This window comes from Pichia kudriavzevii, chromosome 1 (genome assembly GCF_003054445.1).
Source record: "Pichia kudriavzevii chromosome 1, complete sequence".
Taxonomy (NCBI): Eukaryota; Fungi; Ascomycota; class Pichiomycetes; order Pichiales; family Pichiaceae; genus Pichia; species Pichia kudriavzevii.
In genome coordinates, this window is record NC_042506.1 from 1752723 (window position 1) to 1777790 (window position 25068).

The 25068-nt window shown below is 37.4% G+C and overlaps 11 protein-coding genes across 11 annotated transcripts; 4 read left to right on the plus strand and 7 right to left on the minus strand.

Moving 5' to 3' along the window:
• Positions 1-870: 870 nt before the first annotated feature.
• C5L36_0A07970 (uncharacterized protein) lies at positions 871-2142 on the minus strand (the record flags this gene model as incomplete). The annotated part of the gene is made up of 1 exon (XM_029463814.1): positions 871-2142. One exon carries the CDS (start codon positions 2140-2142, stop codon positions 871-873), a length of 1272 nt encoding a protein of 423 aa, XP_029319674.1.
• Positions 2143-2384: 242 nt separating this feature from the next.
• C5L36_0A07980 (uncharacterized protein) lies at positions 2385-3050 on the minus strand (the record flags this gene model as incomplete). The annotated part of the gene is made up of 1 exon (XM_029463815.1): positions 2385-3050. One exon carries the CDS (start codon positions 3048-3050, stop codon positions 2385-2387), a length of 666 nt encoding a protein of 221 aa, XP_029319675.1.
• A 273-nt stretch (positions 3051-3323) lies between these two features.
• C5L36_0A07990 (uncharacterized protein) lies at positions 3324-4925 on the plus strand (the record flags this gene model as incomplete). Its single annotated transcript, XM_029463816.1, has 1 exon — positions 3324-4925. One exon carries the CDS (start codon positions 3324-3326, stop codon positions 4923-4925), a length of 1602 nt encoding a protein of 533 aa, XP_029319676.1.
• A 107-nt stretch (positions 4926-5032) lies between these two features.
• C5L36_0A08000 (uncharacterized protein) lies at positions 5033-8491 on the minus strand (the record flags this gene model as incomplete). Its single annotated transcript, XM_029463817.1, has 1 exon — positions 5033-8491. One exon carries the CDS (start codon positions 8489-8491, stop codon positions 5033-5035), a length of 3459 nt encoding a protein of 1152 aa, XP_029319677.1.
• A 1974-nt stretch (positions 8492-10465) lies between these two features.
• Positions 10466-11968, minus strand: C5L36_0A08010 (uncharacterized protein; the record flags this gene model as incomplete). The annotated part of the gene is made up of 1 exon (XM_029463818.1): positions 10466-11968. One exon carries the CDS (start codon positions 11966-11968, stop codon positions 10466-10468), a length of 1503 nt encoding a protein of 500 aa, XP_029319678.1.
• A 209-nt stretch (positions 11969-12177) lies between these two features.
• On the minus strand, positions 12178-13944 carry C5L36_0A08020 (uncharacterized protein; the record flags this gene model as incomplete). Its single annotated transcript, XM_029463819.1, has 1 exon — positions 12178-13944. One exon carries the CDS (start codon positions 13942-13944, stop codon positions 12178-12180), a length of 1767 nt encoding a protein of 588 aa, XP_029319679.1.
• Positions 13945-14224: 280 nt separating this feature from the next.
• Positions 14225-15571, minus strand: C5L36_0A08030 (uncharacterized protein; the record flags this gene model as incomplete). Its single annotated transcript, XM_029463820.1, has 1 exon — positions 14225-15571. One exon carries the CDS (start codon positions 15569-15571, stop codon positions 14225-14227), a length of 1347 nt encoding a protein of 448 aa, XP_029319680.1.
• Positions 15572-15887: 316 nt separating this feature from the next.
• On the plus strand, positions 15888-19166 carry C5L36_0A08040 (uncharacterized protein; the record flags this gene model as incomplete). Its single annotated transcript, XM_029463821.1, has 1 exon — positions 15888-19166. One exon carries the CDS (start codon positions 15888-15890, stop codon positions 19164-19166), a length of 3279 nt encoding a protein of 1092 aa, XP_029319681.1.
• A 175-nt stretch (positions 19167-19341) lies between these two features.
• On the minus strand, positions 19342-20007 carry C5L36_0A08050 (uncharacterized protein; the record flags this gene model as incomplete). Its single annotated transcript, XM_029463822.1, has 1 exon — positions 19342-20007. One exon carries the CDS (start codon positions 20005-20007, stop codon positions 19342-19344), a length of 666 nt encoding a protein of 221 aa, XP_029319682.1.
• Positions 20008-20250: 243 nt separating this feature from the next.
• C5L36_0A08060 (uncharacterized protein) lies at positions 20251-22518 on the plus strand (the record flags this gene model as incomplete). Its single annotated transcript, XM_029463823.1, has 1 exon — positions 20251-22518. The coding sequence occupies one exon, from the start codon at positions 20251-20253 to the stop codon at positions 22516-22518; it is 2268 nt and encodes a 755-aa protein (XP_029319683.1).
• Positions 22519-23310: 792 nt separating this feature from the next.
• C5L36_0A08070 (uncharacterized protein) lies at positions 23311-24981 on the plus strand (the record flags this gene model as incomplete). Its single annotated transcript, XM_029463824.1, has 1 exon — positions 23311-24981. One exon carries the CDS (start codon positions 23311-23313, stop codon positions 24979-24981), a length of 1671 nt encoding a protein of 556 aa, XP_029319684.1.
• Positions 24982-25068: the final 87 nt, after the last annotated feature.

Genomic DNA, 25068 nt, shown 5'->3' on the forward strand with positions numbered 1-25068 from the left:
CATCAACTACAAAAATACGCCCCAACTACAGACGGCCTCTGGAGTGCGCCAGTCCCTCGCGATCAAAATTTGTTACATTTCCATCTCAAAGTCTATTGCCAATTATCTATCTGCAGCACTCTGAGAGCACATCACCTATTTTTAGGATATATGTACCCTGGTAAGTGCGTTGTATGTAATTCCCACCTAATCGAGCTGTCCAATGACGCCTTTCACTGGGGATCATTCAGACTAATCGACAGGTTTACCAATACATCTATCCAGGAACAGTTTTGCGACAGGTGGTGCCTCCCACCAACGGTTTTACGTAATCTTTTTTAAGGCTTTAGATGTTCTACAAGAAAAGCAAAACCTTTGTTAGAGATCCCATCATCAACAACGTTAGGACTTGAATGGCCTTCACACCATGTACTTGTTGCATTTCCTTAGATCGCCAATGTGCTGGTGTCTGTTATCTCCGAGACTTATGTAGACTGGTCGGGGGGGGGGGAAACTGGGTGAGACGCCTATTGTTTCAACGGTTCCTTGTTGGTGTCAAAGGTGTCAACGTTTGTTGCGTTATTGTGCGTGAATGTGCCCAGAAACAATGCTATATGGATGGAATGTGAAGTTTCTTTTTGGTTGCTCTAGTTGGCTTTATGGTAGGCGTAGTTGTAAATGGAAGTTATACATGACTACCACCTCTGCGGAGTCGATATATCAGCAATCTTTTCTCATCGGAGCTTCTCTTTATTTATAGAGTACTATCAAGTTCAGGGAGGTAACTGTAGTTTACTTGGAGCATCTAGATAGTTTATGATTGAAACGTTATTAGAAATACTTCCCTTTATGTTCCTTAACTTGAAATGATCGACATTTATAGGAAACAGTTTAAGTTTTCTTCTTCTTCTTCTTTCTGACACAAAACAACGTGTTAATAGCTTGCGGCTCGATATTCTCCTTACTCCTCTTACGTCTCTCACATTTACCCAATATAGGAAAACCGTCCAGCTTAACCACACTCTGGATTTCGTCATAGAGCAGAATCCAATCACTTTTGTCGGAGTAATCTTTTGATGTTACTAGCTCAACAAACTGATTCGAGGACGAGCTAGTGATGATCTCAGAGTGTAAATTGCCTGTAGTGGTTATTATACCGGATACACCAATCAAACCCACCGTAGCACCAAATCTAAACTCTTGTCTTATGGCTAGTTCTTGCCAGTATCTCTGCAACGATACTTGTTTTGCTCTACCTTCTACTACCAAATGCTCTAAAAACCTCCCCTTTGGATCATCAGGGAGTAACGGGATGTTATAAATTGCGGGCCAACTACCATTTTCATCATAAACCGTACCTACTTTCCAATCTGGAGACGGGAAGAATCTTCTAATTTCTGCATCTTCCAGGTTGAGGACGTTCAGAAACTTATTTTGTGGCAGCCAATTGTTAACAATCAAATCGACATTTTTAAGCCACCATTTTAGCAGTGAGTCCCCGTCCAATACATGCTTGCCTTTATTCTTCACCGAACCCGGGAATAGATACTGTTTCTCTGATCGTGTAAATAGTACAATCTTGGTACTTATTTTCTTCTCATTTAAAACCCTCGGGTCAATTCCAAGTTCTAGAATGTACTCCAGAGCATCCACACTCTTTTTGGATTTGTTAAGATAAGCTGGATTTCCTCTCGCTTGTTCATACAGTTGGCTCAACCGGAAATGTGTCTCAGAGACAAAGATCTCCTTCGATTTGGCATGATTCTGAACATTTGTTTGGTTTTTAGTGAATTTCAAGTCTTTGAGTAATGTACTAATTGATAGGCCAACTATATATTTCAGGTATTCAGTTACAAATCCAGCAACATTGATGTCAGAGATTGTCAATCCCGTGGTGTCAACTTTACTGACATAAACTAGCTTTTCAACTCTGGTTTTGTAGAAGGAAAGATAAGTGAACACTTCAATTGCCAACAGTGGTGTTTTAAGCGAATCAAAAAGAATGCAAAAGTGAACTGTCTTTGTGGATATTAAGGGTTTTGAATGCCTAGGTTTGGCTATCACTGGAACACATCTCTTGGTAGTATTAGTGTTGAACAATTGGAATTTCTTGTCTTTCCTAAGATACTCTGCCAATCTAGATAATAAGCTATTCTCCATCATTATCACAAAGCACCAATCTCTCTATAGCTCTATGCACGGAACGGATGTATGCAGAGCTAGAGATCACCTATGGGCGAACAAGTGATGCGTTTACAAGGTAAGGGAATTTTTCAAGTTCTCGTGTACAGTTCGATTTTCCATTTCACATTTCACATTTCACATTTCACATTTCACATTTCACATTTCCGTGTTTTTCTATTTAGCTACTTATAAATTATACAGTTTTAGAACTATATCGGTTTTCAGTCCTGCACAAGGTCATCAGTCTCGTAATCTTCTGGATAAAATATGAGTCTTTCAATTCCTTGCTTGGTCAATATGATCATTCTGATGACACCACCGGAAGAACCGTCCCATCTTATAGCTTGCGAGAGGGAGTTTTTGATGAATTTGATAGTCTCTTCTTTGGTCATGTTCTTTTTGTAATTCTTCTTACAATAACCATAAATGAAAATCGAACCAGAACCACCAAGAATATAGTCCTGTTTATGCAAAGAACCACCAATGGGGATATTATATACTTCGCCACCGTTTTTCTCGTCGTATCCTGCACAGATGATACCTGCACTCAATGCATCTTTGTTGGAATAACATATTTCCTGGAAAATGGAGGCAGCTAAATGCGTAGTTGGAGCTCTACCATTCGTGGATTTGTACAAATCAAGGTGATACTTCACTATGTCCGCAACCGCCTGTGTGTCTGCAGCTGATCCGGACCGGCAACACCATATTTTATCTTGGATCTGAGTGAGTTTATCGGTGACTCTGTTGGCAATATAAGTACCTGTTGTTGTTCTGGAATCTGCACCCAAGATAACACCGTCCTGGAATGTGACGGCCATGATAGACGTTCCCATGGAAACTTCGCCCTTTTTCAAATGTGTGACATCGACATTAATGGAATCCATTTTGACAGTTGTTTTTATTTGCCCTTATTTGCCAGATAGAGATAAATGCTGTTCACCAAGTAGAAAACACACTGCTTTTTGCCCTCCTTTGCAAATACAAAACTCCAAATTAAACTATCCAAGCAATTTGGGAAATGAGGAAAAAGCGAGGAGAATCAAAGACCTAAAAAAAGTTTTCGACAAGTTTTTGCATATTTTTCATGTACACTGCCTGTCGAATGATAAAACAAGTTTTACCTCATACACAGACTGCACTAGAAACACCAGCTACAAATGTCTTTACTCAATATAGATCTTTCAAATCTTCCATCGGTTGAAGAGCCATGGGGACCATCTAAAACCACTCCTTCATCATTAAGATTTAATGGTGTTCCATACGCCCCATTCATTAAAAGTGATAAACTGGGAAAAATTGCTGATTGGCAAGTTTCCAAGGAAGAAGAACAATTGAAGGGTAACGCTAACCAGAAGAAGAGAGACGTATACCATGCTTACGGTGCATCTGCAGCTAAAATGTTTGGTGCAGAGACTGAAGACAAAGGTTTTTCTTTGGTTGAAAACACTACTACTTCTACTACTCAAAAGCAAGCTGTCCTAAAGGGTGGTAGAAAGCAAAATACTACTGGAACCAAGAAGAAGGATGCTGCATCTGTTTTAAAGAAGACAGTGGCTCCATCTATCAAGAAATCTGCACCAGCTGCTTCAAAACCAGCCAAATGGGGTAATGGTAACAATAACAAATGGGGATCCAATAAGTGGAACGCTGAAGAAACCAAACAAAGTGACGGATCTATTGCTATTGGTGAGAAATGGGTATCTGTTGCAGAAATTGAATTTAATAAACTAACCAAATTAAACTTAGATACCCCAAAACCAATTACTTTATCTACCAATGGTACAATGTACCAATATCAAAAGAAGTACGAAACAAACACCGTGGCTCCATTAGAGCCAACTATTAAGGTCATTACACACCAAACTTCTTCTCAAGATCCAAACTTGAAGAACTTTGCCTCCGAGGGTGCAGCTAAAGTTTTCATCACTGATGAAATTATTGCTCAACTAATGTGTGCACCAAAATCCAATGCCTCATGGGATGTAATTGTTACCAAAAAAGATGGTAAGATCTTCTTTGACAAGAGAGAAGATACTTTCTACGTTCCTATAGATGAAAATGCACCGCTTGCTGATCTCAAAGAATTTGATGTAAACCATCCTGCAAACTTGAAGTTGGAATTCGAAGAGATAACCAACTCTTACGTTCAAGGCTCACTTGGTACAAACTCTAAAAAGTTTGAAGGTAAATCTCCAATTGCATCATCTGCGGCAATCTCTAAAGCTTACAAGTATGTTAAGTATGAATTGCCTAACGGTACTTCATCTGATGATGACCAAGGCACCATTCCTATCATTGTACGTACGTCTTTTGATGCATATAACATTCTTGCATCATCCACATTGTCAGTCCGTGCCCTATTGCAATACAAATCGAATGACTGGAGAGCCAAATTTCATGGCTCGTCTCAGGGAAACATTTTTATTGACGAAGTCAAGAAGAATAATAACATGATTTCTCAATGGACTACTCAATCTGCTCTCGCTGGTGTCAATTCACTAAAAATTGGTTTCGTTACCAGAGAAAACACAAAATCATTCAAATCACACATTGTTGCTGGTACAATGACCTTTGGTGTCGATATGTTGATGCAGCAACTCAAAGTCAACCTAAACAACGGTTGGGGTATCTTAAAATCTTTTATTGATATTATTGAACATGAAGGTGGAGAAGGCGATTATAGATTGGTGATTTTCAAGGTCCCAAACTCTCAAAAGATCAACATTTACAAGGTTCCTTTTGAATCTTTCGATTTCTAAGTGTTCTCGTTTCTTAGGATATGTATACTTATTTAACTTAATCAGTTCTATTAATTTACATGGAAAATCTAGGAAAAAAAAAGATACAAATCTTTTTGAATCAACATTTATGTCCTGGTTCGTAGTGCTCTTTCACTTATAGGAGTACTACCGTCTATCATTGTTTCTGTTGTTGTGTCGAAAACACCTTCATCCTTAAAGATATTACCGTCGTCACCATCCCTATCTATAGTGTTGTGTTCTTGCTCATCAACTCGTTGCAATGGTATCGTTCTCGGTGGTGATCTCAACAAACTGTATCTATTCATTCTTTCCTCGGCATTTTTCATCCGAATCCGATCAGTTGATGCCGTTGATACATTGTTTTTACTTGGCGATAACTTTGAAGATGTTAGTATCCGACTATTATTTCGGCGCAGGCCGGGAGTTCTGAAAGACAAAGACGAGCCTTTGTAGCTATCATTAGTTGGTGTTTGAAGCTCTTGGTTCATTCTGAAAGCAGAACCACTTATCTCATACTGCGAATCCCGCCTAGTAAGTATAGATTCCATTCGAGAAGGAATTGGTGGTTTCAGTATTGGCGAGCCATTTCCTTTTGCCGTAGAAACATAGTAGGGATTAAGCTCAGGGATTAAATCGAGCTGCAACTTCTCATTGGTTGAATGCACACGACGACCCCGTGCAGTTGGTGTAGGAGATGTTCTCTTAGACTTCTTTAGTTTCCAAATGTCTAAATGTGCTTTTAGCCGCATCCTATCCCAACGCTCCTTAAACCTCATAGCATTAGCTTCATCTGATTGAGATTTCATAAGTCTTAATCTCATCTTGGTGAAAACTTCCATCATTCTCTGAAACTTATTATTCTCTAGGGTTTCTTGTAACTTATCATCCAGTGATAGAACTTGGTCTGATCTGTGTAGCCATATTTCAAAATATCGAGAGATAATGGTGCTGTAATATAACTCATCTGCCCTTCTTCCGATGTACTGGTAATCCAAATTTTTGTTTTTCCACCTGTTGAAATGAAACTGTAAAATATTCTTTTTGAAAGAACCTTCTCTATGTTTAAGCTGCTTATCACGTGTTCTGCAATTTCGCAATCTTAGCTTCATCTTCTCCAGTGCCCAAATTTTCAGAAATCGGTCTTTTCTCTCATTCCTTTCGCTATTGTATGAGGTTGCTATATTGTTCAATTTTATGTTCTGCTTTTTCTGTTTCTGCCAAAAACCAAAATAAGTTGTCAGACGGATTATCTGAAAAGCAGATTCACAATCTTCTAATCTCTCTTTGATACTTGATGATTTTCCAAACCATTTTAGGAATGCACCACGCATTAAAACATAAGATTTCCGTTTGTTGTATTTATTTTCTTGCAGCTTTAATTTCCAAACATCAAGTACTTTCTTCAATTGCGTGGCGTCATGAAAACACTCCACCCTTCTCTTTGTAAGTTCAAGTTTCCATATTTTAAAAGCTGAGGACATGCTATTTTTTCTATAGAACTGACGGGCGTTATCTGTCATTTTATGTGTTGCACTCCATTGACAAAAAAATGCTTTCATGATATTATGCCGATTCAGTTGGTATAGCATATTCTCGGAATCCGTGAGTAACTTGAACTTGTGCCATCTTTGAAAATATCTTCTAGTTATTTCTCTTTCAGTATATAGAACAACCTGCGACTCTAATTGAGCCAACTTTTGGACTAGTTTCATCTTGTCAAAATACTTTTGCAAACAGTATTTTTTAGCCAATGTCTCTAGGGTGTTCAGCTTTAACAGCGGTTTCTTCGAACGTTCTTTCCATCTCAAAAATCCATATCTCAACAATGTTGCATCATAAGTACGCTCGGCTGTTTTGTACATTTTATTCTGGGTCCCCATAAGACCACACCAGAAATTGAAATATATTTTTTTCTGAAAGAACTGAAACTCAACGGTTGTTTTGGAAAAATTATTAGCTTTAGCAGAAACCCATAGGCTCATATATAGTTTCAATGTATTTTTTCTGTAAAACTCATCTGCATCTTGTTTTTCTCTGGCACATTGACGTAGCTTTAACTTCCAAGTTCTAAAGTATTTCCTTATGAAGACGGTTTCGGCCTTTTGGTGATTATTTTGGAATAGCTGATATTTTTCTACCAACTTTATGAAAGCAGATCTAATCCTCAAAACATCTAATTCAGCGGTATCAATATATGCCAAATTTATAATAGTGTTAGCCTTGCACTTCCAGCGCTCTAAAACCTTGCCTAACATTCGTTCTTTCCACTGATTTAATTTTTCGGTGAATAGCTCATTCCTTGCTGTGTTATTTTTCCACCTGGAAAAGTACAATTCTCTTAAACGTAAATTCTGGCCCACTAAAAACACAGCCATTCTCATATTAAGATTCGGTAATATATCATCACCATACTTATATTGCGCAGCAAAGGGTATTAGGGATAGTTCGGATATTTGCTTGATAAATTCCTCATCATTTATAAGGTTTTCTGTCCACTGAAAAATGCATTTCTTTAAAGCAAAAACAAAAGTATCATCTTCTGAATCTATTCCATCCTTTGTAATAAGGTTACAATAAATTCTTATTATTTGAGAGAATACATCCAACGGAACTTTCAGTTTAGAACTGTCCACACTAAGTGAGGAAATATCCTTTAATGTCTGAACTAGTATTTGGTCAGTTATAAGCGGCGCCCTTTCCTCTTCTTTAAACGCATCTGATTGACTTAGTCGATCTTGCGTTTCCTCGTGAATATCCCTGATTTCCAACTTTCGGTATATGGGCTTTAAAATCGGTAAGATAGGGTTATGTCGGAAATAATCATCTATTTCTATGTTTATGTAATCATGTTCCCTAAAAACATGCTTCAACAAGCCAACCATTTCATTATGAAATCGAAATAGCAAATCACAGTCGAAAAAAAATGCGGTATCCGATGACAATTTAAAGGTCTCTAGCGTCCTCTGTGAAAGCTCAGCAATAGAAATTTCTAACGGTTGAAGAAGTGATTCCTCCAAACATAATTTGTAACACGAATCAAATGTCGGGTTATTAGTTTCTAACGTCACAGAAATTTGATTAGATGTGTTTAGAATATCATTTCTCATGTAAGATTCGATAGCTCTGAGCAACTTGGTTTCATCAAGTATCTCCTTTAATCTTACGGCATGACAGAAAAGAATGTACCGTACTTTATTCAGAATTGACAACTTGAAACTAATTGAAGTCTCGCTACCTTCATCACTTGCTTCTTCAAGGAGATCCACAATTTTACTAGATTCTTGTGTTGATCCTACTCCATTGTGCAAATTCAAGGCCACAGAGTCCTTGTCTGACCCAAAGTATCTAAACCCGGTGAATATCTTTTCTGTATCTTTAAAATGTAGCTCAAATAACTCGTAATTGTGGGAATCAAAAATCGATTCACGTATCCCTAGTAGTAGCTGCCATAATGTTCGTACATGTTTGAAAACTGCACTACTTGGAACTTCACCCGGCCCCAGTGATCTCTCAGCTTGATGAATCGTTTCTATTACATCTACCAGTACATCAAGTGCTGACATCAATCTGCTGGTGAAGCAATGCTTTCCTGATATTGTATCGTATGTTTACGTCTTTGCGATCGCTTTGGCAACATATTTTAAAAGTGCGAGTGAGATTGAATATTTCATTCATGATCACCCTCTGATGTATATGGGCTCAATTCCGGAGATGATAAAATAAACCTGTTTATATTTTTGGATGCAAAGTATTATATTAGCACATACTTATCTAAAATAACCTATAATAGAATTTTCTCTGCCCTATCAAACATAACTTGCAATTATTCTTCCATAGTGCTTAAACGAATCCGTCGTACTGTTGTTATTCTACCTAGGGGCTTGTATCGAAACCGATACTCAGTTTGGTCACCAAGTACGCTTGGCAATGCTGTTCTCAAAGACATGGGTTCTTGCAAAACGGATGTATTTTTATAAGGTCACTACTTGAACTTACAGTAAGGCTACGTTGTATAAAGTTTTGAAAATTGGGGAAATTTCGGTTTTGGCTCGGGTGATCGTTTGGCTAGTATACATTGACACATCGAATTACACATGCTGTTGTTGTTTTTGTTTGGCTCTGTGATAACTATACTCATTCTGTATCTATAAAGTGAGTTGCAAACCTTGAACCAGCTGATATGATCTCTCAGGATATGGTAGTCATCAGTTCTTCAGGACTTTGATTCTTAATTCTTACAGAAAGAAAACATTACCGAGCAGAGCGATGTAATAGGTGACGTACAATAAGGACTGCTCTTGAGCTCGCTATCATGGATTAATTCCGAATTTTTGTTTTATTGAGTTTATAGTTGACATTATTGCTTCCATGACCTGCTCAATTATTTAAATGAGCTCCATAATAGCACAAGGTGTTTATCAGTTATTCAATTGAGTGAATTTATTAGTACAAGTGAGAGTTTCGATGTAAGAATACAACTTGCGGTACTTCCAAGGATATTTTACTAAAGTCACTTTCATTCCCTTCCATTTGATATTTGCTTGACTTCAAACGGATCCTGTGCATATCAGTGCATATATTCGTGAATGAACATTCGGAGTACCATCCACTGCATTTCTTTATTACTTTATTGCACAAATAAGTGGATATTATATTATTTTATAGTGTACACTCCCTGTGACCTCTAGCAAATCAATATAAAATGAACTTTGCTTACGTGGGCACATTTGGAGAGTTTCAGTTTGAAGGTTGCTTCCTGGTATATTGGTGTATCATTTGCTAATGTGGCTTTATTTTTGTATTTTGTTTAGACTATCTTTATATAGTTTATTACATTTTGATAGTTGGGATTAGTAATTCTAAAATCGTAATACTTAAAAACTTTTAGATCTTCCGACAAAAAAAACATTAAGATTCTCATCAGTAAGACCTTCAATGCATGTTTTCAAACATGTGTATTTGTTTAACCATTAGAAAAGAACATGTTTAACCTAAACGACAGTTACCAGTTTCCAAATGACTGTTTCTACTTTCAACAAGTGATATTTGCTATCAGCAACTCCCCCTCCCTCAAGAGTTTACCAATGGAACTAGAAAACTAAAAGTGAAACTCTGATACCTGCTAAAGCTGTCCATCAGGTTTATTTTGCGAATTTAAGGAAACTAAGTAGAATTTTCATGAAATAAAAGAGGGCGGTGGAGAGAAAGGGGGGCTTATCCGTTTACCGTAGTCTATAGTTTTGAGTTTTTCAAAAGAATTGCAAGCCAGGCTTTCTTTGACTTCATGTTCAGTCAATAAACTGTCTCTTCAACTATTGCACAAGAAAACCGTGGGCCAGGATTTTATTCAAAATATCAATATGAGAACATATCATTTATGATATGCATTGGGGTTTCACAGACACTAAAAGAAATGACCCCAATCTTTATTTGCTAAACATAGTACGGACCCGTCAACTCGGCTGGACATGAGTTCCCTCAACGTATTTCATGACTATGTTACAAACAGTGTTTAAGCTTTGTACTGTATAAAAGCTTTAATTGCAACCTTGCCCCTTCAAAATGTCAAATTTCCGAAAACAATTCTTGAAATATTGCTTTTGTTCACTTTCCTGAGATACGGTTTCTATGCATTTGTTCCAACGGATTCTATGTTTCAGGTTCAATAATATTGCCACTACTTTTCTTGGAAACTGTGCGTCAAAATATTTATCGTCATCATTTCCCAATTTGATCAAGTATCGTATTATCCTAGTTTTCTCATGAACAGTAAATGAAACATAATCTTCAGAATTAATGATGTCAAAATATTCTGTCATGTCGCTAGTTGACTCAAACTTTTTGTACATAATTGTATCAGTGTTGTACCTTTTATAAAACTCGATTTGGTTTTGCAATACCTTTTCAAAATTCATAATCACGTCATCTTTTACTGGTAAAAACTGAATATGAGAATGCACGCTTCTCTTCCTAGAGATTTCCCAGAAAATTACGGAATAGTCTCCCAAAGATCTAAACATCCTAGTAAGATTCTCTTCATATTTGGTTATCTCCTTATAAAGTGAAGAGCTTTCCACCCGTAGGGCATCATCAAAACTTTTGGCGTGTAAACGTAACGTAGCGTGGTGATTTATAGGAACAATCATCCCATGGCCAGAAAATCCAAAATCTTGTTTTGGTGTCAGAGGGCCTTTTGTAACTGTCAAAAATGCCATATTTCCAACATGAATGACCATATGCAGTTCAAAGTTAGGGTTTGATAAGCATAAAAAGCAGCTCTCCGATGTAATCACCGGCAAAGGCTTTGCCAGCTGTTTTTGCTCTTTTTGGGGTTCTTCATTGCTTAAAGTTAGAGTTCTTTTGGAGGTTGAGTTAATTTTAAAGACTATAGGTGGTGGGCCTATTGGTTCTTGAAGCAACTCCGGAGACAAAGAGATTTGAAAAGCGTAGTACCACCTTCCTTCATCCATCGCTGCTAAACTAATAAACCTAGTGATTCTACCATTTATTGAATAGGGTTCACGTTCAAAAAACCTCCCTTTTTCTCCACCACAAGCAAACCAATACCTCGGTTGAACATTGTCAATTAAGCAATCTAGCTTGGGTTCTCCTGACAGTATTAATTTTTCTTCCTTTGCAATAGCATCTGGCCATAGATAGGTCAATAAAATATCGACATGTTGAGATTTAAATTTTGACAGAATCTCATCAGAAGTCTTGTTCTTTAAATCACCCGTGACATATCCTATCTTCAATCCGTTGGCCAGCTTCAATACCCCAATTTCACCCAAATAGTTGAAGTTTTCGTGTAATTTTTCTGAAGACTTGTACTGTGCCTCACCTTCTGAATAGTAAATAGGTATTTCTGGCTTTAATTCTTCAACATATGTGGCATTGTTTTCTGTGAAAACATCACCCAAGAAAAGTGCAAACTCAAAAGGTCCCGCTTTGCTTTGTTGACGGTTGACAAGATTCACAGCTTTTGCTAAATTCTTGGTTGCTGGGTTGAATACCAGTATTTTTAGCTTTTCCTGGGGCATGCTTCTATGTTTCGATGTCAAGAAAACAGAACAACTTGTTGTTATTTCTACTAGATATAAAGGCTAGGTACATGAAGGAAAAAAAATCCATGCGAAAAGAGATCTGACGAGACTATTCTCTGAAAACTTTTGAACTAAATCATCAATGCAGCGGCTGTTACGATAGAACTAACTAGTTCGCATTTTTTATAAAACGAATATTATCTAGCTTAATATAAAGTACTGAATGGGGAGTTATAACGGTGGTAATGTGTCCTATCACTACTTCTACCGTTTAGCATTATAGGTGTCAGAATGTTGTTTGGATTCGTTCCTGGATTCCCCTTATGCTTAAAGGTAAAACCAACAAAGTTTTTCGGATCTCCCTTAACACTCATTGCATTGTGTTCATCCCGTGCTCTCTTCTCCATAACTTCCTTATACTTTGCCAGGTCCTCTTCATTCTCAAAATCATCGAAATAGCCAGCATCAATCTCGTTATCCAATTGTGGAATGAATGGAGGAACAACTTCTCTTAATGTATCCCACCTTACTTCCGCAAAGTAAGGCATTTCAATAACTTGTTTAAATGATCTCAATCTTTCATTAGGGGAGGCTATTAATCTAGTGATCAATTGCCATGTTCTGTCGCTGAACACATATTGTCCATTGTCATAGACGGGTCTACGCAACACACTTTTCCACCTCTTTAAATTGGTATAGGTTTCATCAGAAGAGCGACCAGAAAAGGGGGTATATCCAACAATAGCTTCAAATAGCATACATCCCAAAGACCAATAGTCAACGGTATAATCGTAAGGTTTTCCTTCCAGGACCTCCAAGGCCATGTAATCTGGAGAGCCCACCATTGAGTGAGCATATTGTACATCCTTTGTACGTAGTAGACGGTACATTTTCTGACGTTCACTCAATTTACTTTCAATTGGCTTATACTCTAAATCTTTCACCTGATTCAATCTCAATTTCATAGACTCAATTCTATCGTTAGAGACAGAGCCAGCAGCCAAACCAAAATCTGTTAACTTAATGTGACCCTTTGCATCAATAAGGAAGTTTTCAGGCTTTAAATCTCTATGAGTGAATCCTAGCTGGTGTAGTGCATTAACAGATGCAAACATCTCGGATATATAAAATTTGGCATGCTGATGATTTAGGTACCCGGCGTTGTTCAACAACGTACGAAAATCTCCACCGGGGACAAATTCCATTGCCATATAAACATTCTCAGCATCTTGAAATGCATAGAATAGTTTCACTAGCCACTCAGACCTAGTGTTTGTTAGAATATCCCTTTCTGTAAGCACATGCCTAGTCTCATCTGATCTGTTCAACAGTTTCTTGTTCAAAACTTTCAAGGCGCAGATTTCTTTGGTGTCTTTTTTCTTGGAAAGAAAAACTTGGCCATACCCACCCTGTCCAACTTGTGTGATAATGTCAAAATCTTTATGTTTGGGTTTACTACGTCTTTTCCTTAAAAATGCTCTCTCACGTCCAACGTAGTTCTTCCATTGAGCATTGGCTTCTTCAGGTGGTAGAGTAGCTAAAGAGCGTTCAACTTGAGCAATTCTTTGTTGCCTATTGATCACATAGTCAAACATATCACAGTAGTAATCTAGAAAGTACATCTGACAAACTGTAACCAAACGCTTGGTTTTAGGCCCATTCGCTTTGGTGTAAAATTCCCGATCTAACCGTGATTGAAACAAATTATTTTGTCTGTAACCCCTAGATGTATATTTATTAGGCGACCCACTAGGGGTATTCTCCTTGTTGTTTCTCGGAAATAAATCTAAATCTACTTGCTCTGTGTTTCTATCGGGGGAACAAATGTGCATAAAAGATCCATCCTGTTTTGTGTTCTTCTTTGGTGTAGACGGAGCACCAAAACTCATGTTTTCAACGTCCCTGGATAAGTCATCCACATATTCGTCATCCTTCTGTGGTGACCTAGAAAACAGACCATTCATCATAGGCATCTTTCCCACTAACCTCACTTACTTTGTCAACACTAAGAGTGATGTAGTTGTCCTTGGGAGTATCAAGATAGGGACAAGAAAAACATTCTAATATGTCAACATAAACAAACTTTCAGATGGATCATTTAAAGCATTCACATTCCTCAGTTTCCGCATTAGGAAATTTTGTCTCGCCATGTTTACCTTTTCCCCCAAATGTTAAATTAATGTATCTATAAGCACAAACAAGGAAGTGTAGTGCACCTTTTCTGATACACATGTGTTTACTCCTCTTGGTATGTTACAATAACTTAGCAAGCCTGCTATCGTTTCCACTTGGTTGTTCCTCTCCCTTGGCAAAAGCAGTTAGCTTTTCTCGGGTTCCCTTAGATAACTGGACCCCACGAACAATCCCTATATCTCTTACAGATTCCTTGCCTAACATACCTAATCCAATCTCCTCACCAAAGGCATCAGTCCTAGTAACTTCCTGTTGACCAAATGCAATTTTATTCTGCGCCTTTTCTACTTCTGACATTTTCATGCGTTCACGCATTTTCCTGAACTTTCTACCACCCCTTTTTTTCGATTTCTGATTAATCGGAACTGGTAAAGGCTTGACCCTTACATTCTCCGGAGGAAGCATCATTTTCTCAAGTCTCTCTTGTATTTCTTGTTTCCATCTGGTGCCTATGGAATCATCCAAAGTATTTGTTCGGGACGCATTCAAATCTATTCTTGAAGCCAGTACCACCTTAGCACAAACTTGTCTTAAGGCTTGTTTCCTAAAATCTTCTGGGACACTCTTCACGATATCTGAGTTATAGATGAATCCTTCCGAACTGATGGACGACTTACCTAAAGACGATAAATTACACGCTGGAGTGCAAGATAATGTTTCAAGACTCGTTACAGAAAGTAATTGCGCAGCCACTGTTGATCCAACTAAAGCAGCAAGATTGGGAGAAATTTTCTGAGCACGATCTGTAACAAATGAACGAAACTTCTGTTGTATCTGATTAATCTGTAATTGTATATCGCACGCCTCCAAAATCAGACGTTGGATATGTGTATCCGGAATTTTGCTTTGTCCCATTCTGATGAGAAAGTTGTTGGACATTGTTAATGACATTATCTGATCCTTAGTAAGGAAATCTAAATCTCCACTTGTGACTTTTTCCTTGAAACTTTTGATATCGAATTTGACACCCATGATCAGTCTTATATACGCTAATGGATTCTTAACAATGCTGTATAAATCAGGCCAAACAGATTCATATTTCCCCTTAACAAAGGCATTAAGAACGCTGAAGTTGGAAAATATTTTAGAAATCATGCCGTTAGCTTGCGATAAAAGATCCTGCTCGTTAGCTGATAATCTATTGTTTTCACCAACATCTTCGTGAAGTTCATCCAATCTTTTATCAAGTAGTATCGCCTTGTTTAGCAATGGACACATTTCTTTAATCGACTGCACCGTACCCAAGTCTGATAATGTGAGAAGGTCGTTTATTGTGTAACGAACAGTATGTGGTTGAGCCGACAAAGAATTGCTCTCAAAGTTACTCGACTCTTGATCATCTAATCCCTCCAGCTCTAAATCAGAAGTATCAGACAAATCATTCAAGAGGGCATCTGTGAGACTCATTTTTAATTCAATTCTGTGCTGTCAGATATGTACTGGGTTTTTTCTTTTTCCTCGTACAATTTCTAGTTGAAACTACTTGTGTGTTAAAACATGTCATCTTAAGTGAAAATTTATTGTCATCCATCCGTGCACCTTAAATTTCTCTTTCATGAGTCAGTTTTTTTTTTTTTTCGTCTTTATCCATTTTTCAATAACTTTCAACTGCTATGTAATTCACTGTTAATCTTTTCGGAAGGATTCAAAAGCTTTAAAGGCAGCGGCATATTTCTGTTTACGTAGCTACCGTTTTCAATCTTTTTAGGTCTTTGAGGCGTTTATGCTATTGTTTAGATTTCCATATAATAGAATCACTGCCTATCCACTGAAAACTTCGTATTTATTCCAAAGTTACACAAAAAGACAGAGATTGCTATTCCATACATCCATTTTAAAAATGTCTGAAGAAACACCTAAGGCTGCTCCTCAAGACCAAGCTGTACCTGTTCAAGGTGCATCAAAAGTCAAAACCGAAAAGGAGCTAAAGAAGGAAAAGGCAAAGGCTGAAAAAATGGCTAAATTCTTGGCTAAAAAGGCTAAACAAGAACAGCTTGCTCAAAATGCGGCGAAGAACAAGGAGAAGAAGAAGAAAGTTGAAAAAGAGGCTGCACCAGAATTTGTAGATAAGACTGTTCCAGGTGAGAAGAAGATTTTGGTCAGTTTGGAAGATCCTTCTTTCTCAGCCTACAATCCAAAGTCTGTTGAATCCTCGTGGAATGATTGGTGGGTCAAGGAAGGTTTCTTCAAGCCAGAATTCACCGAAGACGGTGAAATCAAACCAGAAGGTGTTTTCAGTATTCCAGCACCACCACCAAATGTCACTGGTGCTTTGCATATTGGACATGCATTAACTGTTTCGATTCAAGATGCATTGATTAGATATTACAGAATGAAGGGTAAGACTACCTTGTTCTTACCTGGATTCGACCATGCAGGTATTGCAACTCAATCTGTTGTCGAGAAAACTGTTTATGCTAACGAAGGTAAGACCAGACATGACTATGGCAGAGAAGAATTCTTGAAAAAAATCTGGGAATGGAAGGAAATCTACCATGACAAGATTAAGTCGCAGTTCATCAACTTAGGTGCCTCATATGACTGGTCGAAGGAGGCTTTTACCATGGATCCGACCAGAACAGCGGCTGTCAACGATGCCTTCGTTAGACTATTCGAAGATGGTACAATTTACAGAGACTTAAGATTGGTCAACTGGTGTGTTAAATTAAACACTGCATTGTCTAACCTAGAAGTCGAGAATAAAACTGTTCCTGGTCACACTATGTTATCAGTTCCAGGGTATGATGAAAAGGTTGAATTTGGTGTTTTAACACATTTTGCTTACCCTGTAGTTGGTTCTGATGAAAAACTTATTGTTGCTACTACCCGTCCAGAGACGATCTTTGGTGATACTGGTGTTGCCGTCCACCCTGATGATGCAAGATACAAGCACTTACATGGTAAGTTTGTTCAGCACCCATTTTCCGACAGAAAGATCCCTATCATCACCGATTCAGAAGCTGTAGATATGGAATTCGGTACTGGTGCAGTCAAAATCACTCCAGGTCACGACAACAACGATTATCAAACTGGTAAGAGAGCAGGTTTAGAGTTTATTAACATTTTCACTGACGACGGTAAATTGAATGAGAATTGTGGTGAGTATGCTGGTTTGAAGAGATTCGATGCAAGAAAAGTTGTTGTTCAAAAATTAGAAGAGAAGGGTTTATTAGTTGACCAGGAAGGTCATGAGATGACCTTACCAATCTGTTCAAGATCTGGTGACATTATTGAACCTTACCTAAAGCCACAATGGTGGGTGTCTCAGAAGGAAATGGCTCAAGCTGCTGCAGAAGCAGTTAAGAACGGTGACTTGAAGATTGCTCCTCAAACATCTGAAAACGAATTTTATAGATGGATGGAGAACATTCAAGATTGGTGTATTTCCAGACAATTATGGTGGGGTCACAGATGTCCTGTTTACTTTGTGAACATTGAAGGTGAAAATAGGGATCCAAATGACTCCAAAAATTGGGTTGCTGGAAGGACTTTGGAAGAAGCCCAAGAAAAAGCTAATGCACGTTTTGCAGGTAAGAAGTTTACTTTAGAGCAAGATGAAGATGTTTTGGATACTTGGTTCTCTTCCGGTTTGTGGCCATTTTCTACCCTTGGTTACCCAGAAAAAACTTTTGATTTCTCCAAATTCTATCCAATGTCTATGTTGGAAACTGGTTGGGATATTTTATTCTTTTGGGTTGCAAGAATGGTCATGTTAGGTTTGAAGTTAACTGGCCAAGTTCCTTTTAAGGAAGTTTTCTGTCACTCTTTAGTCCGTGATGCCCAGGGTAGAAAGATGTCTAAATCTTTAGGAAATGTCATTGACCCATCAGATGTTATTTCTGGTATCACTTTAGAAAAATTACATGCGAAACTAACCCAAGGTAATTTGGATCCAAGAGAAATCGAAAAGGCAAAGGCGGGCCAAAAGGAGTCATACCCAGATGGTATCCCACAATGTGGTACCGATGCATTGAGATTCGCATTATGTGCTTACACTACTGGTGGTAGGGATATTAACTTGGACATCCTAAGAGTTGCAGGTTACAGGAAGTTCTGTAATAAAATTTTCCAAGCAACTAAATTTGCTCTGATGAGACTAGGTGAAGATTATCAACCGCCTGCCAAGGAAGGCTTGAGTGGTAAGGAATCATTGGTGGAGAGATGGATTTTGCATAAATTAACTAAGACAGCAGAAAAGGTCAATGCTTCTATCGAAGCGAGAGATTTCTATGAAACTACTCAAGCTATCTACAACTTTTGGTTGTATGATCTCTGTGATGTCTATATCGAAAACTCCAAGTTCTTGATCTTAGAAGGTACCGAAGAGCAAAAGAAGTCAGCAAGAGATACTTTGTACACCTGTATTGATGGTGCTCTTAGAATGATCCATCCTTTCATGCCTTTCATTTCTGAAGAAATGTGGCAAAGATTACCAAAGAGAGCAACCGAAACATCCAAAACTATTGTTAAGGCAGCTTACCCAATATACAGATCTGAATATGACAATGCAGATGCGGCAAGTGCTTACGAGTTAGTGTTAGAAATTACCAAGGGGGCTAGATCTTTGTTAGCTCAATACGGTATCACAAAGAACGGACAGGTTTTCATTGAATCTGCAAACTCAAAATATTTTGAAATTGCAGAGTCACAAAAGGACTCTATTGTTTCTTTAATCAAAGCGGTTGAAAAGGTCAATGTTGTTTCCAAACCCGAGGAAATTCCTTCCGGATGTGTCTTATCTGCTGTTGTTCCAGAAGTCAATGTCCATCTTTTGGTTAAGGGTATGATTGACATCGATGCAGAGATCTCTAAATTTAACAAAAAGCTAGAGAAATCCAAGAACTCATTAACCAATCTCGAAAAGATTATGAGTTCTGCGGATTACGAATCTAAGGCATCTGATGCTGCGAAGGAAAAGAACAATCAATCTAAGGAGAAGACGCTTGCGGAGATTGAAGGTTTTGAGCAAACTATTGCTAACTTAGAGAAGCTTAAGTTATAGGCAATGGATTTGCTTGCATTTCTTTTGTTAATATTTCTATTTTTCTTGGCCTTTTCATTTTTGTATATTTCTTTAGATTTTATAAATTTTTCCAATTGATGAATTATACTTTAAGAAACAAATTTTCGTAATATACATAAGATTATAACGATTTGGTTGCAGGAGAAAAACCGATCTAAAATTTCCATACATAGTCATCTGCGACGGAATGAAGGATCGTTTCCCTTACTGTATCATTCATTTTGTTGACATCATCAGAGATAGCATGAAGGGCAGCAAATATCTCCTTCTCGTTGGTTTTACCGAGAGAATCACTGTAGAGCAATTCACTTGCCTGGCCATCGATAATGGAAAAAACGCTAACATGGTGGGAAGTTGAAGCATCTAATTCATGTTTTTTCGGGCGAATAATTAAGGAATCATCTCTGCATGCACAGAATGAGCTTAAAAAACTGGCCTTGAGTGATATTCCTGCACTCAATAAAGCCAGGTAAAGAGAATTTACAGCACCGGCCAATTCCATGCAAGTAAACTGTTCACGTTCACCCGTTTCCAATACTTGAACAACAATTTGAATTTCTTTACTGGGGTACTCTTCCATGTTAATCATTGGAGAAATAATTTTTTCTAGCTTCTGCTCCATGTAGGCTTCTCTTGTTGTTGGCACACCGGTTGCTGGTCTAACTGAAAGGCTTAAGTGGGCTTTTGTTGGCTGCTCGTTACGTGGCCTCGACACCTCAATAGGGCCTGTAACTGAGCAAATCACACGGGTTGAAGAAAACTCAAATGTTGCAGAACCATCGACTTCCTTTAGTATGTGTTGTGTTGCGCTGACTGTCATTATTAATAAACTGTATGTTTGACATCGAGCTATTAGGAGGAAATGAAACTCAATCTTGAATTGATTAAGTTCATGAAAATTTGAGCACTTTAAAAAATTTCCTCTTTTGGAGATAAATTTTTCAGATTTTTTTTCTCCAACTGTATTTTACGTCTATTTTTTTTTGTACCATAAGCTTACAACTTTATATTTAGAGTACTAGCTTCTAATTTCCTTTCTGGGATAGACAAAACAAGGAGAACCATGATTCCTGATTTACAATGCATCCTTCCGTACCTGGAGGAAGAGTCATTGGCAGCTGTTTCCCTAACTTTGATCTTACAATTATTGGCAAATCCATCGATCATAAATGGTGCATCACAAGTTGATCAACAAACACTACTTGTTCGCATCAACTCTCTTCTCAAATCCAACCACAGTATAACCCGTTGGAAATCAACGAAGCTTTTGACAGTTTCAGTTACTCACCCAGTATTATTATTATCTAGCCATACTGCAAATGCAATTACTGGTCTGGTGAAAATTCTGGAATCTAAATGTTTCCTTCAAAGTTATGAAAACCCAACAACAAGAGAGTTGATTACACTAAAAAGTACTGCTGAGTGCCTTGGATTTGTTCTCGATCAGATTAGAGGCAAACCTACTTTGACTAGAGAAGTTTTGACACCTAAGCTGCCTAATGTTATTGCAAGCTTAATTGAAGTAAATACTTTGATTCCTGATGTCACGCTACCTGTGTTATCTAAACTATTAATGCTTAACACAACTACATTTAGACCATTTGGGACAAAGTTTGAAAACTCTTTAAGGAGCATCCTGAATGATGGCGAAAACTATACAAAATTAAACGACGAGTTAAAGTCCATGGTTATGAAGTCATTAGCGTTGGTTAGCTTTATTTTAGCAAGGGAAAAACAAGGGGAACTTTGGAGAGAGAATGTTAATATGGTAATCTTAGAGTTGAAGTCAGTTATATCAATCTATGAAGCATTTCTAGATTTGTCAGCAGATTCTGATTATAATGTAAGATATCAAAATTTACCTAAATTACCCGAAAACTGTGCATCTATGAAGTTGCTGTTTGGTACTTTGTCGATTGACATCAATGAATCACCTGTTGAAATTTTTAAAGTTTCGCAGAGAATCAGCGTTTTAGTCGATTTATTACTTGCATATATTGAGATTTCTACAGTTAATGCGGTATCAATTCCATTGGGTCACTACGTCACGGTTGGTGAGATCTTAGCAAGTTTGAACACTAGTTATACACATGTGAAGAAGGATATCAGAGATGAACCAACGCGCAAGATGATTGAAGAGTCAGTCAATAACTCTAAGCTGGAAGGTATCAAGATTTTGGGTTCCTTGGTTAGAAGATTTCCCGGTGATTTGTATCCACGTGTCTACAAAATTTTAGCGTTATTGGATGCAAGTATTCCTGTTCAAACTAAAAATGGTAAGATACATGTTGACAATGAATCTGTATACGAGAATGAGTTTTTAGTGACAAGAACTTTAGAAGTTGCTGGTAAGTACCTAAATTTGACTGAAAGATTCAACGATATGTCGGTTTTGGGTAGATTGGTTGAGTCATCACTAATCTTAAAAGAACCTAGAGAACCCGTGTTTAGCATTGAAAATAAAACACAAGATACGGCAGATGTTATTTCCAAGCCCAGTGGCCATAGAAAGAAACAAAATAAGAGTAAGTCTGTGGTTTCATTATCTGATATCTTATCACATAAACAGTACTTTATCTCGCCACCATGTCAAGAAACACTACAAGTAGTGCGTTCTTTTTTTAATACTCTGATCACTAAATGTGAACTATCTCCGGGTAAATTATCAAGCATTATCAGGTTTGTAATTCTAGATGCTGTTTCAAATATGGAATTGATCAAGGAAGGTAAAGTTGATGCGGAAAATCAACAAATTGTAGAATTGCTAGAAAATGTCCTCTTATTCCCCGGTAAATCAAATACCAGTGTTTCGGTTATCCCGATTATTTCAGGCTTGATTGGAAACAACTCAAAGATTTATAGCTTATTAGTCAATCCAAGATTTCCGTTATTACCGAGAAAGCATGATGATTTCAACACCCCCGATGAACTTGAAGAAATCGAATTAGAGGAGGAAATGGAGGCACAGGAACTAGCGTCTGGGGACATGATCATTCCAAAAGAAAAAAGAAGTTTAGAAGATGTTGAAGCCTTAGAAAAAGCCAACAAGAGACAACAAGTTTCAGACATTAGTGAGAAAGTTACGAGTGATTACAATAGCTTGGTTAGTAAGAACCCAGAAGCAGCAGTAAAGGCTCTCAAACAGATGGAGGCGGAAGCAAAAGAGCAGCAAGAGAATGAAAGTTTATCTGAAAAGGTTGTTGGGCAAGTAGAAGGAATTGTCTCTGATGGCAACTCTGACGAGATTAGTAACGGCCACGATGATGCGGATGACGATGAAGACATGGGTTCCGACTTTGAAATTCCAGAAATCAATGTTGAGGATGATTGAAACTTTATAATGGTCCAAACGTACTACAGGCCATTCAAATGTAAGCTATGTATCATGAATTTTCCAACAAGAAGAAACTCAAACTTTATCTTAATCGTACGTAACATCTGTAAGGAAAATTGCAGCCTATACGCAGTTTCAAATAGCTCACAAAACATAAGTAATGCACTGTTGATCTAGCATACATCCATACAGACAATCAGGGTACAAGAAATCCCCCCTGTGCCCACCTGAGACATGCAGAGATATGAGACTGTAAGTAAGAAAACAAAACTCTTATAAGAAAAAGAAAAAGTAAAAGAAACATAGAAATATTCGTGTACAATTAAGCCTTTCCGAAGTTTGTTAGTGGATCAGAATGTACGGTTAGCGTCGTATTATGTAACAAGAAATTTGTGCCAAACGCATTCACCCATCTCGTCCCCGCAACCACAAGGGTTGCATATCTGAGGTAAACCCCAGAGGAACGCCGGATGTGTCAACAGACAACACCTAGTTTTCATCAGATTAGTAAAAAACTATGGAAGGTCATACTGGGAAATGAAAAAACTCATGAAAGTAATCCATTTAAGTGCAGTGTGGGAAATACTCTCGCTTTTATAGTAAATTGTATTTTCAACTCATAAGGAAAGCGACAAACATATTGGGAAAAAAACAACAAATCTTACCAATATTTCAGGCTGTGCAGGAGGGTTTTTTTTTCTTCTTTTTTTTTTTATTCTGTCTTTAAAGTTCAAGAAGCTGAAAGGGTAAAAAACTATATCGTTTTATTTTAGCATATTCAACAATCAAATGGCAGTCAAAAGCGGCAAAGGGAATAGCGGGAAAGCCTCAAAGGCCACCAGTGAAAAAAAACATGTTCAAGAAACATTTTCCATTGCAGATATAGAAAAACTAAGAAATGAAATTGTTGAATCACCTAAAAATTATAATAAGATTGTGAAGTTGCAAACTCTATTAGAGAAGTCAATAAAAGATGTCGATTCACTCACTAGCTCATCAGGGTTGAAAGTTCATAGATCCTTGCTATTTAACTTAACGAAAATATACCTTTACTTGGTTAGTAAAAAGATACTGAAGGTTCAAAAGACCCAAAATGAAAAAGAGCAGATTGTATCCAAATGGTTAATTGCCAAGTATGAAGGTTTCCAGCGTTGCATATTTGAGATTTGGAACATGACAAACGACAGTGATAAGCTTGCGACTTTGAAGCTCGATGGCTTGGAACATTTAATGAATTTATTAAAACAGGAGAGTAAATATATGAGACCATCCGATGATGAATCCTATTTCCCTAGTACGACGTATCGTAAGATTATATTTGAGCTATTGAGGAGCGGCGTCAAGTCCAAGATATTGAGTGATGGAACTATTGACGACTACCTACTTTTGGAGTTCCAGGAATATTTTAACAAATACTGGGATTTGAAATTTTACTTTTTCCAAGAGTTCCCAGTGGTTGTCAAAATGATCAGAGATGAAGATATTGAACATTATATCGCGTTTTCCAAATTGATCACATTAATCAAGCTTGAACCACTCTATGAAACAGAGAACAAAGATGAAATTACCGAGAAATCCATATTTGTTTATCGTGTTCCTGAAAATATGGTTTATTCGGTGAACCAACTCCACATAAACTTTGAGAAATCATTAATATCAGCACTTAATTTCCCCAACTTGCAAAAGGAGGAGTATTTATCGATATTATCGATTTTACATAAACGTATAATACCATTCTTCAGTGATGCCACAAAATTAATGGATTTTCTGACGGCTTCATACACGCTAGGTATCAAAAGTAAGGATATTACAATGTCAATTCTATCTTTGAATGGTTTATGGGAGTTGATGAGGGTTTACAATCTGGATTACCCTGATTTCTACAAGAATTTGTATGCAATTTTAACCCCGGATTTATTACATCTGAGAGAAAAGTCCAGATTTTTCAGGTTGTTGGATCTGTTTATGTCTTCGACCCATTTATCAGCTTCTATTGTTGCAAGTTTCATTAAAAAATTGGCAAGATTGAGTTTAACAGCACCGCCATCTGGTATTGTCTCTATCATTCCTTTTATCTATAATCTAATCAAGAAATACAACCATACTACATGTATGTTATTGATTCATTCTACCACTACAAATGAAGAAGATTTGGTTTATGAAGATCCCTTTGATGAAAACGAGCGGGATCCATCATTAACAAATGCCATTGATTCATCCATTTGGGAACTCGAAACAATGATCAATCATTACCACCCTAATGTGTCCTCATTAGTGAAAATTTTCCAACAGCACTTTACAAAGTACAGCTATAATATGGAAGACTTTTTAGATTGGAATTATAGCAAGCTAATTGACGCCGAAATGGATAAGAAGCTGAAGGGGGAAGTGGGTTTAGAATTTGAAAAGTGGAATAAGATGTTTGATGACGAAGGATATTTACAAGATTATTTATATTAGTAATAGTGGGAGCAGTAAGACTATTGATAAAGATATCAACAGCCACACGAAATTTCAAATGAGAGCAAGAATAGATGTGTTTTATTC